This window comes from Drosophila hydei, unplaced genomic scaffold, assembly GCF_003285905.1.
Source record: "Drosophila hydei strain 15085-1641.00,03,60 unplaced genomic scaffold, DhydRS2 tig00008130-arrow-arrow-pilon, whole genome shotgun sequence".
In the NCBI taxonomy this organism is placed as follows: Eukaryota; Metazoa; Arthropoda; class Insecta; order Diptera; family Drosophilidae; genus Drosophila; species Drosophila hydei.
The window spans coordinates 1,137,826-1,150,603 of NW_022045839.1; the positions used below are offsets into that span (position 1 = coordinate 1,137,826).

General features: G+C 38.9%; 3 protein-coding genes across 5 annotated transcripts; all 3 read right to left on the reverse strand.

Moving 5' to 3' along the window:
* Positions 1 to 4,238: 4,238 nt before the first annotated feature.
* LOC111594328 lies at positions 4,239 to 5,755 on the reverse strand. Its single transcript, XM_023307571.2, has 2 exons — positions 5,004 to 5,755; positions 4,239 to 4,596 (listed from the first exon to the last, which is right to left on the reverse strand). The coding sequence occupies exons 1-2, from the start codon at positions 5,517 to 5,519 to the stop codon at positions 4,258 to 4,260; spliced, it is 855 nt and encodes a 284-aa protein (XP_023163339.2). The 5' UTR covers positions 5,520 to 5,755; the 3' UTR covers positions 4,239 to 4,257.
* Positions 5,756 to 5,793: 38 nt separating this feature from the next.
* LOC111594326 (beta-glucuronidase-like) lies at positions 5,794 to 8,417 on the reverse strand. 2 transcript variants are annotated; one of them, XM_023307570.2, is made up of 6 exons: positions 8,357 to 8,417; positions 7,011 to 8,297; positions 6,638 to 6,954; positions 6,307 to 6,571; positions 6,106 to 6,244; positions 5,794 to 6,041 (listed from the first exon to the last, which is right to left on the reverse strand). In XM_023307570.2, exons 2-6 carry the CDS (start codon positions 8,166 to 8,168, stop codon positions 5,875 to 5,877), a joined length of 2,046 nt encoding a protein of 681 aa, XP_023163338.2. In that variant the 5' UTR covers positions 8,169 to 8,297; positions 8,357 to 8,417; the 3' UTR covers positions 5,794 to 5,874. The 2 variants fall into 2 exon arrangements, with proteins under 2 accessions (XP_023163338.2, XP_023163337.2); XM_023307569.2 differs by having other exon boundaries at positions 7,011 to 8,360.
* Positions 8,418 to 8,583: 166 nt separating this feature from the next.
* LOC111594329 (beta-glucuronidase-like) lies at positions 8,584 to 12,527 on the reverse strand. 2 transcript variants are annotated; one of them, XM_023307572.2, is made up of 10 exons: positions 12,448 to 12,527; positions 12,099 to 12,387; positions 10,986 to 11,338; positions 10,614 to 10,926; positions 9,830 to 10,367; positions 9,628 to 9,771; positions 9,480 to 9,564; positions 9,244 to 9,420; positions 9,046 to 9,184; positions 8,584 to 8,981 (listed from the first exon to the last, which is right to left on the reverse strand). In XM_023307572.2, the coding sequence occupies exons 2-10, from the start codon at positions 12,121 to 12,123 to the stop codon at positions 8,785 to 8,787; spliced, it is 1,971 nt and encodes a 656-aa protein (XP_023163340.2). In that variant the 5' UTR covers positions 12,124 to 12,387; positions 12,448 to 12,527; the 3' UTR covers positions 8,584 to 8,784. The 2 variants fall into 2 exon arrangements, with proteins under 2 accessions (XP_023163340.2, XP_023163341.2); XM_023307573.2 differs by having other exon boundaries at positions 10,986 to 11,392; positions 11,669 to 12,387.
* Between the last annotated feature and the right edge of the window lie 251 nt (positions 12,528 to 12,778).

Genomic DNA, 12,778 nt, shown 5'->3' on the forward strand with positions numbered 1-12,778 from the left:
GGCAAGTGCAGTGTGCCCGACTAGCCGCTACCCTGACTTGTTAGTATATACAAGATTAAGTCGTTTTGGTTTGACTTTTTAACAATCATAAAAATTAAATTAATTTAAATATTTTCTAAATATTTTCTTCATTGAGTTTTGGCTTCAAGCTTTGCTCTATATTTACGTTTTGCTTGGAGTTCCCAGTTTTTCGGCTTATAAACAAAATTTTTATTATATTTTAAAAATTCTTAAAATAATTTTATATACAAAATAATTCAAAATGTATACTAATAATTCACAATTGCTTTGAAATCAAGATTTTGTAGTCCCTTGACTGAAGCTACTTGAACTAAATCATTTTTTTTAAGCTTATATTATCTAGATTGATTTTGCATTTGTTTTTATTTAAATTTATTTATCTATGTTTAAATTTCACTAGATTTTATATTTGATTTTTATTTTCTTTATTTAAATTAATTTATTCTTATAAAAAAGTCATATTTTTATATAATTTTCAGGCTATTTGTATGCCAATATATATTTCAATACTTTTCTTAAATGAATGGAAATAAGAATTTGTGCATTCACTAAGTAACCAATATACCCCATTTAATGCACATTCATGTGCTCAGTGTATAAAGAAATGAACAACGGCTTCATGAAAGAAAATCAATTGAATGTAATTTAATACACACTCCACGCATATTAGGGTCTTCCTCTTCGCATGTGTGTGCGAGCTCTAACGAGCTATATTTGACTTGAGAACTGGCTGTGAACTTCTGTATGCCTATTCAAAAACATGAAATTATCGTGACAATCAACAGGGCTGCTCCATGAAGCGGAACGAACTACCCGAACGCAGCGTGAGAGAGAGAGAGAGAGAGAGAGAGAGAGAGGAAGAGTGTGAGAGCTAGAGCGAAGGAGTTCCTAAAGACTCCTAATTATGATCGCAAATTGGCTGTCAATATAACAGGCACACAGCAGCACTTGACAGTAGCTGACAACTTCATTAAGATTCTTAAAATACTATAAATTTCAGATCGCGTCCACAAGTAACTGTAACTCTATTACCATTGCTGTTCACCTGGTAATCTAACGTCACTTGGCGTGAAAAATTCTCACGCTCATTTTTGTGTGTGTTTTGTTTGTTGTAACCGCGCAGCTGGGCCTAGATTCAGCTGGCTCTAAGGCAGGCCCTACCTACACACAGACACACAGAGTCCGTTACATTCCGCCCATTTCCGTTAAACATAGCCAGCAAACATGTCGAGGATCAGCTAAAGAATCTTCATCGTGGGAATTTAGCTCTACAATTTTATCTGTTCGCCTGTTGAGAATTTCAGATTGTTTCATCAAAATTCCCACAGAAACCAAAAAGTTCACATGGTTATTATGCTGGGAACAAACCTATTTGATGCCTGCACAGATCCTTACCTGCAGCAGCTCTTAGAGAAAATACATTTCTTTTTATTTGCGTTCTTTCATTGATCTTCAAATCGCTTTTTTCACACGCTCATCATAATTAGGAAGAAAACAAAGTGCGTTGGTCGTGCCTGACTAGGAGATACCATGCAATGGCTGATTATGATGATAATGATAATTATGATGGGTATGATATTAATAAAGATGATGGGAGGGAATGATAATGATGTAATAATGATGCTGATGTCATTAAACAGGAAAGGTCATGATGATGATGATGGTGATGATAATGATGATAGTAATGATGATGATAATGATGATGGTGATGATAATGATAATGATGATGATAATGATAATGATGATGATAATGATGATAGTAATGATGATGATAATGATAGCGAAAATAATTGTGATGATAATTATCATAATCTATGATGATGATGCCAATTAAAAGATGCTAATAATGATAATGATGATAATTCTCATAATGATCGTATTCATACTAATGAAAACTATGATAATGTACTAATATTGATGAAGATGATGATGATAATTATAATGAAAAATATATTAAGAATAATAATGAAAATAATGATAATGATGATATGGAAAAGGTAATGATAATGATGACAGGGAACATGATTATAGTTTAAGTAGTAGCTCAGAGGACGTGAATTTCTCATACCCTCTGCCTAGTATACCCTGTTGAGCATACTCACTGGAGTCAAGGTATGAAAAGAAATTATACCTGTGATCGCTTGCTCCTACCTTTACCTTATGACATTCCAGTCCATTGGTTATACGGCTTCAACTGTTTTTTTTTAACTATTCGGATGAAGACACTTTCATCCCTTCTTTGCCCTGGTTTTGTGGCTTCTTGAGATGTTTCTTAGCACTCCAACTGGCAATGCTGTTCGCCTGCTACCAATGAAGACGTTGCAAAGCAGATTGTATCTTGTAAGGAAGCCAACCAAAAGGTGGTTGCTGGTTGCCAGGTGTGGAGTAACGTGGCAGTAGCTGCTGCTGTTGCTGTTGCCCTAGTAACCACCAAGACATTTTTGTGCTTGAACAATACCTCAAAGGAGGGTTGAAATTTTCATTGGGTTTCTTAAGAGAAGCACTTCCAACTCAACAGATGGTGGTGGTTTTTATCTATCAGGTATATCAGTTAATACAGGTAAATATCCTGGCTGGGTAGCAACCTGCTGGCCCTGCTGTTCGCCTGTGGTTGTGTTTAATTATATTATTGATGCTTTTCTGATTTCATTTGCATATAAACGATCGAAAATTATAGCAATTATATGTTTGCCTTAGCCTTGCTGCTTACCTGTTATCAATATATACATAACTTTGGTATGTTTTCAGCTCGTTTCCCACGCTATGCAGCCTGAAGAAAAAAATCTCCGATCTGTTAAGATCTTCCTTGAAGACATGATTCTAATATCATGGTATTGGTGCCTTCTGCTCACCTAGTAGATAATTGCTCGTGTGTGAAACAACCCTAATTTGGGCTCTGTGATAAAGAATACTGTAAATTTAGAAGACATTGTTTAGTTTAGTTTAGTTTAGTTTAGTTTAGTTTAGTTTAGTTTACTATTTAGACATCCTTAATTCTTGAACCTAAATGCAGGCATCGATTGATAGAAGACTACTTAAGTTAAGAATTCTTTCAGTATTAAGTATTAAAATCATTTAATTTTTGTTAAATGTATTTCAATTCAATACAAAAAATATAAAATAAAAATATTTATTTAATAACAATTTAAAACACATGACTCAGCTGACTAAACAATATATTAATTTTTAGATTAAATGAGTACGCGCTTGCTGCCTAAGAATAAAAGCATATAAATAGTACTTACATAAATAAACATGAATAACAAGCAGAAAAGATAAGCGTGAGCTAAGCCTTCAAAGAAAAGAAGTTGAGAATTATCACATATATTTCAATTAAATTATCAACTTGATCACCTGATGGCAACAGCATCCAAAAGCAAGTGAGAAATTTCTAGTCAGAGGTACCTAACCAAACCAAGTTCCCTGGGCAAGGTTGCAAGCCTCAACTAAAGTAGCAGCTGAGAATTTAAACAAAATTCCATCGCAATTGAGATTCTTTAAATAGACTTGTTTAATAACAATGTTTCACTTAACGGACTTTAATTAAATTTAAAGCATATAATCTACATATTCTATTGGAGTACTTGTCCGTCTAGTTGAAATGCAAACTCTTTCACATATTGACTCTATATCCAATAGAAATGGAATTTAAAGAATTTGGGCTAATTTGAAGCCGCTTTTCCTGGACTCTACTACTCTAGCTTTTAAGACGTATGTCCTGATTTCCCATTTTCTCAAAGTGTTCAGGCCATAAGAGGGCAATACTCTTTAGTCAACAAAAGCTTTTTATATACTTTATATACTTCTATAAACTATATACATGTGTTAATCTCTGGGTGTTATACCCGAGCATAAGTTCATAAATTCCAAGTCTTAAGCTACAATAACGACTCAGATAAAAGCATTTACTTCTTATTATATGTAGTAATTTCCACGCTTAACTGAGATTTTACCATATCTACAATGTTCATAGCTCTTGCGCTATGCCTTGCTTTAATGCTGACATTGCCAGCAACCAATATACTCTGTTCTTTCCATCGTGAACGAGAATAAACATCATTTTGCAATCATATTACTTTATTATTTAGGCAAAATTGTTGTAGTACAATATTATATATATTTATATATATTATATACATTTATATATATATATATATAAATATATATATATATATATATATATATATATATTAGTTAATTAAGATATTTCTCAAGCCAGCTTCACATATTACATCCTTAATTCTTGAACTTCATCTCCATGCATCCGATCTTACTATCCAAGCCGAAGAAGGGATTCTTGATGGTGGCGTTAAGAAAGTCGTTTTGGGTGAAGTTGATGACCATGTGATTTCTGCAACTGGTGGTGCAGGCCACTGAGGCGCAGGTCAGTTGATTTTGAATGCAATCATCGATGACACGCAAAGCTGCGCCCACTTTAGCCGCAGAATCATAGATCGTGCCAAATGCACACTCCCATGCCTGGTTAATGCGTATGTCCGCAGCGCACTTTGCCTGTTGTATATACGTGTTGAAATTCTTCTGATTGCTTATGGTATAGGTGTTAACTGTATCTATCTGTAAGTTAAAGTGAAAGTACCAAGTCATAAATTTAAACATATAGATATGTACATATGTATTGCATATGGGCATGCATACGTAATTTTGCATGTGTGTGACGAGCAAAAGAAACAGATGGCAAAATATACCAAGGATCATTACATAATATATAAGTTAGAGCGAGATGACGATAGGTCAGCTGTATTTACAAGTTATTTATAGCTTAATCGGTTTAGCTAACACAGTGAAGTGAGAACAAGAAGCTTATTGGGAGTTATGTTAGTTAGAGTGAGATGGCACAATAATAGTGCAAGGAGGTGAATATTGCAACCCACCATGGTCAGTTGTAAATGCATTGCAGTCGCAAAGTTAGCAAATTGAAAAACTTTGTTAATTACACAATCGTATTATAGCATTCAACTCACCGCTTGTTTAATACAAACTGTATAGTTCGTTAGCGAATCGGGATATCGTTTTAGACAGTCGGCCAGTAAATTCTTTAAGCTGTTAGCATAGTAGCTCTTTAGAGAGTTATAAGTGTTTTGTGCATTCGTCAAAATGCTGTTGATGTTGCTTTCAGCTGTACTCGCGCAAGCGTTGAGGGTCTTTCGCACTGTGGCTATGTCTGGAATGTTTTTGCTTTGATTCTGTACACATTCCTTGTGCCACGAGTCGATTAACTCAATTGGAGTTAGACGCTCTTTCGCCTCCGTCAGCCTCACTTCCAACTGATCTGTCTGGATGCTAATTGCGCGCAGGCTGCCTGTGTAGACTAATCGAATGTTGGCCAATTCAGTCTCACACTGTTTAAGCTTAGCATCATATTGCCTCTGGTTTCCCACTATATAGTCCTCCAGGTAGACCGTAAGGTTCGTCGCAGACAAGGCACCATAAGGACCAAGGCAGACCAGTAATGTGAACAGCAGTACAGCGTTTTGCATCTTCTCGGCAGTTGAACTTAATACTGAGTGTAGCTTGGGGATTTCTGTGTGCTTTTATTATAAAGATGTAGAAAGCGCGCTGCTTTTATCAGGGATGTCGAGTGCTTCCCCAACAACAGACGCAATCAGTGGAACTTTAACATTTCTCAAAATTAGTTTGCAAATTATCAGTATTTGCTTAATTTTACTTTCTGTTTATATACATAATATATTTTCATGAATGCACTTTGAAAACATTAAAAAGATTCGTATATGAACCATATATAAATATTTGCATTTTGGCTTTAATTGGGTTTCCAGTTAAAAGCACACAATTTGGACTTTAAATAGAAGGAAAAAGCTTTTGCACATAAAATTATAAACTAAAGTCAATAATGTAATTAAAGAGATCTGGCGGCAAGCTGGCGTTATTTAGTATAAATGCGAGCATATGATAACGCTGTCGTAGCAGATGTGCTGAATCTTTGGGCTGTCGGTTGCGCGTGAAGACGCCTTTTTTATTGCCACCTACGCGCGTATAGGCTAAAGAGTAGAACATAGTGTTGTTATTTATATAATTCACTTACTATTTAAGAGAATAACTTACTCTGCTCCGTCTTGAAGTCCGCAAAATTCCAGACAAATTCGCCGATGAACCATTTCAGCTTGCGCAATTTGTCAAACGCCTGGAAATGCTTTGATAACATCGTCTTCTGATATTCCTCCGACCAAATAAATGTTGGCAGCTGTTTAGAAAATATCAGTAAACTTCCACTCCTCTATGCTGTGTATTCTTATGTGTGCTTACCGTATGATAGCCCTCAAGGGTATCGGCGCCATACTCGAACAAAATGACTGGCTTTTCATACAGATTTCGCCAGCTCACGGCCTCGTCCACTATTGGCCTTATGATCATGTCAGTGCGTCCAGGATTGTGATACCAGGAATTGTAACGATTAAAGCCAATAATATCCAAAAATTCAGACATCATGCACATAGATGGTTCAGCCACATTGGAAGCAGCAGTTATTGGACGCCCTTGTGCGATGCTACGTGTATAGTTTGCCAATTCACTATCAAGAGAGGGAAGTTTATAACTCAAGTGTACTAGATTATGCAAAATTTAGGCATAGACTTACTCGAAATATTTTTTAGCTATTGGCTTCTGTGTACGTGGCTCGTTGGCTATAGACCAGGCAACTACTGACGCATGATTGCGATCGCGATGTATAAGCTGCTCCAAATAAGACATGTGGTTCTGCAACAGCGGGAGCCCGAATAAATCTGTATTAACACTGGCGCACTCATCAATGATCATAATGCCATGTTCATCAGCAAATTGCATTGATTCCTCCGAGTAGGGATAGTGGGACGTGCGATAGGCATTCGCTCCTACCCACTGAAGCAGACTAAAGTCTCGCGTAAGCAAGGCGTTGTCCAGGCCCTTACCGCGAATCTGAGAGGTTATTATTACCACTAAGATATTACAAGTAAATTTTAAAAGTATCTTACATCGGAGTCTTCGTGTTTTCCAAAACCACGAAAGTAAACCGGTTGGTTATTAATGTATATTCCGTCTTTGTCCCAGCTGAGACTACGAATACCAACTGGTAGCTGATAGCTATCTAACAGCAGCCCACTCTCTGCCAACAGATTGAGTTGCAGAGTATACATATAGCCGGGCTCCGGATGCATTAGATAGGGCCACCAAGGCTTTACGTTTGGTATTAGCAAAGTGCCATTGAGGTAATTCCGATTTAGCTGGTGGGCTACAACATTGTGATCTCTATCAAGCAGTTGGACTAATATGGTGCTCTTGAAGTCCTGCTCATGCTCATTACCAATCCACAATTTATAGTCAATGCGACCCATTTGCTTGTTCACCTGTGTTTTCAGCTCAATGTCTCTGATGTAATTTTGTGGCGTTGTATACAGCTGTACAGAGCGATGTATGCCGGCGTAGTTGAAAAAGTCAAATGTGTATGTTTGTATAAGGACGTGGCCAGTGTCATCCGACTGCTTAATCACTTCACCCTGGGGTATGCTGGAGTTGTTGAGTCGATTGTCAACCATGATTGTAATGCGATTCTCCTTGCCATATTTGACCAATCCTCCGATTTCCACTTCAAAGGGCAAATGGCCAAAGCTGTGGTTCAACGCTCGCTGACCATTGATCCAAACGAAACACCCGTAGTGAATGCTACCAAAGCGCAACCAGGTGCGTGTCCCGTTTGTATTCCAACGGCTGGGCACAAAGAAGTGACGCTCATACCAAACTGTACCCACATGGTCGCGCAGTTCTTCGTCTACGGTCACATCGTTATATGATGCCGGCACAGGTACTTTGATTATTTTATAACCCGTAGATTGGAGATTTCGACTATACCACCTTTCGTATATGCCCTGCAGTGGATCGCTGGAATTGCTGCGAACCAGTTGCCATATACCATCCAGAGAGTTTACCTCTCGCGTCTCAGATGCTCGGGGAAAAAGCAATCCCACTGTGGGTGTCGGTCGAAGTACTTCGGAATAGGAATAAACCTCCTCATCGTATAGCTCGTATCCAAATTCCAACTGGCTTTTTAGATTATCATCAGGCTGAGACAATATCGTATCCAAGATGCACACGCAGAGTAATGTTATAACAATACTTAATATTTTTTTTTGCATTGTGATGTAAATTATGTTTGCCGTCGTATAATTGAATATCTAACACCCGCATTGCCTCATCACTCTGTGTTTTTTGTGTATAAACGCCCTCTTTTAAGCGATAACAAACTTTCCAATAGGTGGCAATGCCTGGGTTACAAACAACGAAAGTTAACGAAAAAGTTTAAATGAAACAAATAAAAACATACCATATAACTGTGAATGATTCACATTTTGGCTGACAGTGTTTAATTGCTCGATAACAAACGATGATTTTCATTTGAATACATATCGTCCATGTTAACAGCCGGCCTATCGAAAACAAACGAAATTCATCGATAAAATTTACCAAATGATTGCAAAAATCAGCTGTTCCTGTTTACAAATTATGATTTGCAAATAAAAGCAATCAAACTAATTAATCTGAGACAAAAACAAAAACTGTTTATTACAAAAATTATAAGGCTTATGCTACTGAAATGCGTTTAAGTTCAGTTCCAGGAAAACATTAATTACAAAATCGGTATAAATAGCTAAAATACTTATTTTTTCCATGGACTTAAATATATGTATATAAAATATTGTACTGTCTTGTTGTCTTGTCAGCTTAAGTGTCTTATAGTCGACGATGATGTACTCATAAATCTGTTGAATCATGCTTGAAATTGGACCCACCAACGTCAACAATGTAGGTGAACAGGTCACTTGGTATATTGCACTGATCCACCTCGCGCCCCAAAGCAAAGTATCGCTGACGTAACAGGTGAGCCGCCGCTTTTGGCTGCCGGGCACGAGTGAAGACGCCTTTCTTATTGCCGCCGACACGCGTGTAGGCTGAAAAGATAGTCAAACTTTTAATATGGCACTACCATGGTAATCCTTGGTAACTGCTACCCACATTGCGCTGTCTTAAAGTCGGCAAAGTTCCAGACGAACTCTCCAATAAACCATTTTTTGCGCCGCAAAGCATCGAAGGCTTTGAAGTGGCGCGATAAAACCTCTGTCTGGAACTCCTCAGACCAAACATAGGCCGGTTGCTGAAAGCACATAAATTAAGTTTGCAAATTCGCATTCATCAATCATTTCTCTATATTACCAGATGCAGACCCTCCAGTGTATCGGCTCCGTATTCCGACATAATAACCGGCTTGCCATACTTCTTATTCCATCCAGTTGCTTCACTAATCACACGCTCTGTGACCATATCCAATCGACCTGTGTTGCTATACCACGCGTTGTAGCGATTAAAGCTAATTATGTCTAAATGGCGGCCCTGCTTATGACATTAGCATGAAACAAATGTAATTCAATCATTGTGCTTAGCCCACTTACCGCTTTGTCGTCATTCGAGGGCACTGCGATAGCGGCTGTAATTGGTCTTGTACTATCCAAGGAACGTGTGTAGTTGGCCACGAATCTATAGACAGCGCACAGGTTATAGATCTATAGATCAACTAATTGCTAGAATTCATTCACTCACTGGAAATATGTATCGGCATTCACTTGGCCTGTGCGCGGCTCATTGGCAATGGACCACATCACGACACTGGGATGATTGCGATCGCGATGTACCAGCTGCTCCAGCGAGGATTTGTGGCGGTCTAGCAAAGCCTGATTGAAGTTCCTGCAGAAGTTCAATTAATCATTATTATATATTCCAGAATAGTTCTTATAATAATTACTCTGTATCGACGCTGGGGCATTCGTCGATAATCATGATGCCATGCTGATCGGCGAACTGCATGGACTCCTCCGAGTAAGGGTAATGCGAGGTGCGATAAGCATTGGCGCCAATCCATTTAAGCAAATTAAAGTCACGCGCCATCAGCGCATTGTCCAGACCCTTTCCACGCACATCCGCATCCTCGTGCCGTCCAAAGCCGCGGAAATAAATCGGCTTGCCATTGATGAGAAACGACGTATTGGTCCAGCTGAGCGTACGTATGCCCACATTCAGACGATAGACATCCAGCAGCTGCTCCTTGGCTGCATACAGTTGAATCTCCAGCTCGTATAGATAGCCCGGACTCGAATGCATCAGATATGGCCACCAGGGCTTCACATTCTCCACTTGCAACGAGCCCACCAGCTTGCTGTCCGACGTCACATTGGCAACCTGCACGCCCTCTCGATTGTAGATCTGCAGTCGTGCGAAGAGGGTATTCTCCGCTTCATTGGCAGCTGTACCATTCACTGTGATGCTGTAGTCCACGGTGCCCACTGAAAAACAAAAATATTATCGTTTTCACGAGTCTATATTTTAACTTGATAACAGGATACCAAACCATCTTCAATTCAGTGACTTATCTGCCAGAATTAAGGATGTTTTCTAGCTGAGCATTCGCTAATGGATATCAGATCATTGCTCAGGCATATAGAACATAATTCACTCTATCTAACTCTTTATCTAACAAAGTGTGGGGTATATCCTAGTCGGATACTCTCAGTTGCTTTTAGTTTTCTTACCGCTGTTATTCGGGGACAGATTCGTTTTGATCTCCACTTCCTCAATGAACGTTTTGGGCGTCGTATACAGATGGACGGATCGATGTATACCCGCATAATTGAAGAAATCAAATGTATAGCTTTGTATGATAGCAACGCCACCATCGTTGGCCACCTCCGAGATTTTGCCCTGCGGCACCGTCGTCTGTATCAACGCATTGTCGCACATAACCGTGATGCGATTCTCTGCGCCATATTTAAGTAAGTGCGTGACCTCCGTCTCAAAGGGCAAATGTCCCATCTCATGCTTAACAGCCATCCGTCCATTGACCCACTGCCGATATATATATACAGATACATATATAGAGTATATTTATTTAGCGCTTGACTTACCACGAAGGCTTCATAGTGCACACTGCCGAAGCGCAACCAAACCCGTTGATCCTGTCCCCAGGAGCGTGGCACGAAAAACTTTCGGTCATACCAAACGGTGCCCACATGATCGCGTAATGCCTGCTCCGTGGTGATATCGTTGTACGAAGCCGGCACTGGCATGGGAATGGTGGGCATACTTTTGCTCAGGTCATCCTTGAACCAGCCATCACGTACACCCTGCGTCGGATTCGTCTCATCCGAGCGCACAAAGTTCCAGATGCCATCGAGCGTGCGCACTTCCCGCGTCTCCGACTCACGTGGATAAAGCATGCCTCGCGATGTTTCGATCTCCTTGTTTAGTATGATGAGTGCTAAAGTGAATTTCAGAATATAACAGACGAGAAACAGTGAGGACAGTGAAAAAGCTGAAAGTAAAGAGGAAGACACCCAGAACGATTAATCATTGCCAAAGAGTACAACAACAACAAAAGAAGATAAGCAGAATATGCCATACACTTTTATTCTCGTCATTGATAAGATATATCCGTTTCGACTAATAGCCTAAAAATGTTCCACATAATTATATATGGAATATACAGACATATGAGACCAACTTGCTAGCAAGTTCGTTCCAATGCCAATGCCAATGACAACTTTTAGCTTTGTTTCATTCTTCATTTCTTACAGTCAAATATACTCACATTTGCATTTGTTATGTTGAAAATCAGTGGGCGAAACGTAACGGAAATTAAATGGAATCCAATATTAATTGTCAAGTCTTATAAGAATGTAAATGAATGCATTGAATGTGCGTGTCCATGTGGCGTATACTTAACAAAAGCCAAACAGAATGTTGCAAACAATGCAAATTGAAGAGCGCATTAAAGCCAAGCCGCTGAAAGCTTTTAAAACATTTCAACAGGTGTAGCCAGAGAACAGCTGTTCGCTCTCTCTCTCTCTCTGTCTCTCCTCCACACGCACACACACACTCACACACGCTCGCATTCACGCTCTTGCACACATTTGATTATTTTCTTTTTAATAACAGCAGAATTTGCATTTGGAGCATTTTGTTGAAGACAATTGAAGCACGTGCAGCATAACAACAACATTAAATTAGTCAAAACAAACATTTAAATATTTTCCTCAAGCCCATAATAGTACAACTGTTCTATGCCGATGATCTGATTTATGCGAGCTTTGTTTTTGCTGCCCTCGCGCTCGCTCGCCCGCCAGAAGCAAACTGACAAGCTCAGTCATGAGTCCCAACGTTGGCGGCGTGCACTTCTTTTATTTTTATCTTCTCTAATATGCTTATCGGCGGACAAACACAAAAGCACAAAACTATTGGAAAAAAAGCTGCGCTGGAAAGCGTGCAGCAATTTGACAGTTAATTTTTTGAAAACATGGCGCTAGAAGACTGGAAAGCATAAAATGATTTACCAGTTTATTTTGCCAGTTTATTTATATCTCATATCACTTATAAGAATTTTTTCTTATTGCTTAACTTGATATTAGTTTAATTTAGCTCCAGTATTGTTTCTATAAGTTAAGTTTCGTGACCTACTAGGGTATTCGCTAGCCTACTATACACTTACACATGTCTTAAGTTCTGTGAGCTTAGTAAGCCGCAACTTCGGCCAGCTAACTGCAGCTCGAGCTCCACTGCAACTCCTTTTTAAAGACAGAGTCGTCACTGCTTAAAATGCATGGCATTCCCAAATAATTTGCATACGCTATAAAATGCTTGGCACAAGCAATTCACTTTTGCATGCCAGCCTTATCTTTTTGAGGGCTCTAAGTTAATTAAA

Excerpts from the sequence above, each read along its gene's own strand:
- LOC111594328 (XM_023307571.2), bottom strand. The coding sequence starts at position 5,519 with ATGCAAAACGCTGTACTGCTGTTCACATTACTGGTCTGCCTTGGTCCT. Across the intron at positions 4,597-5,003 it reads CAGTTTGTATTAAACAAGCG|ATAGATACAGTTAACACCTA; the intron begins GTGAGTTGAATG and ends TTTAACTTACAG.
- LOC111594326 (XM_023307570.2), bottom strand. The coding sequence starts at position 8,168 with ATGCAAAAAAAAATATTAAGTATTGTTATAACATTACTCTGCGTGTGC. Across the intron at positions 6,955-7,010 it reads GAAAACACGAAGACTCCGAT|ATTCGCGGTAAGGGCCTGGA; the intron begins GTAAGATACTTT and ends ATAACCTCTCAG. Across the intron at positions 6,572-6,637 it reads ATAGCTAAAAAATATTTCGA|TGAATTGGCAAACTATACAC; the intron begins GTAAGTCTATGC and ends CTCTCTTGATAG.
- LOC111594329 (XM_023307572.2), bottom strand. The coding sequence starts at position 12,123 with ATGGGCTTGAGGAAAATATTTAAAT. Across the intron at positions 9,772-9,829 it reads TGCCCCAGCGTCGATACAGA|GAACTTCAATCAGGCTTTGC; the intron begins GTAATTATTATA and ends GAACTTCTGCAG. Across the intron at positions 9,565-9,627 it reads AATGCCGATACATATTTCCA|ATTCGTGGCCAACTACACAC; the intron begins GTGAGTGAATGA and ends CGCTGTCTATAG.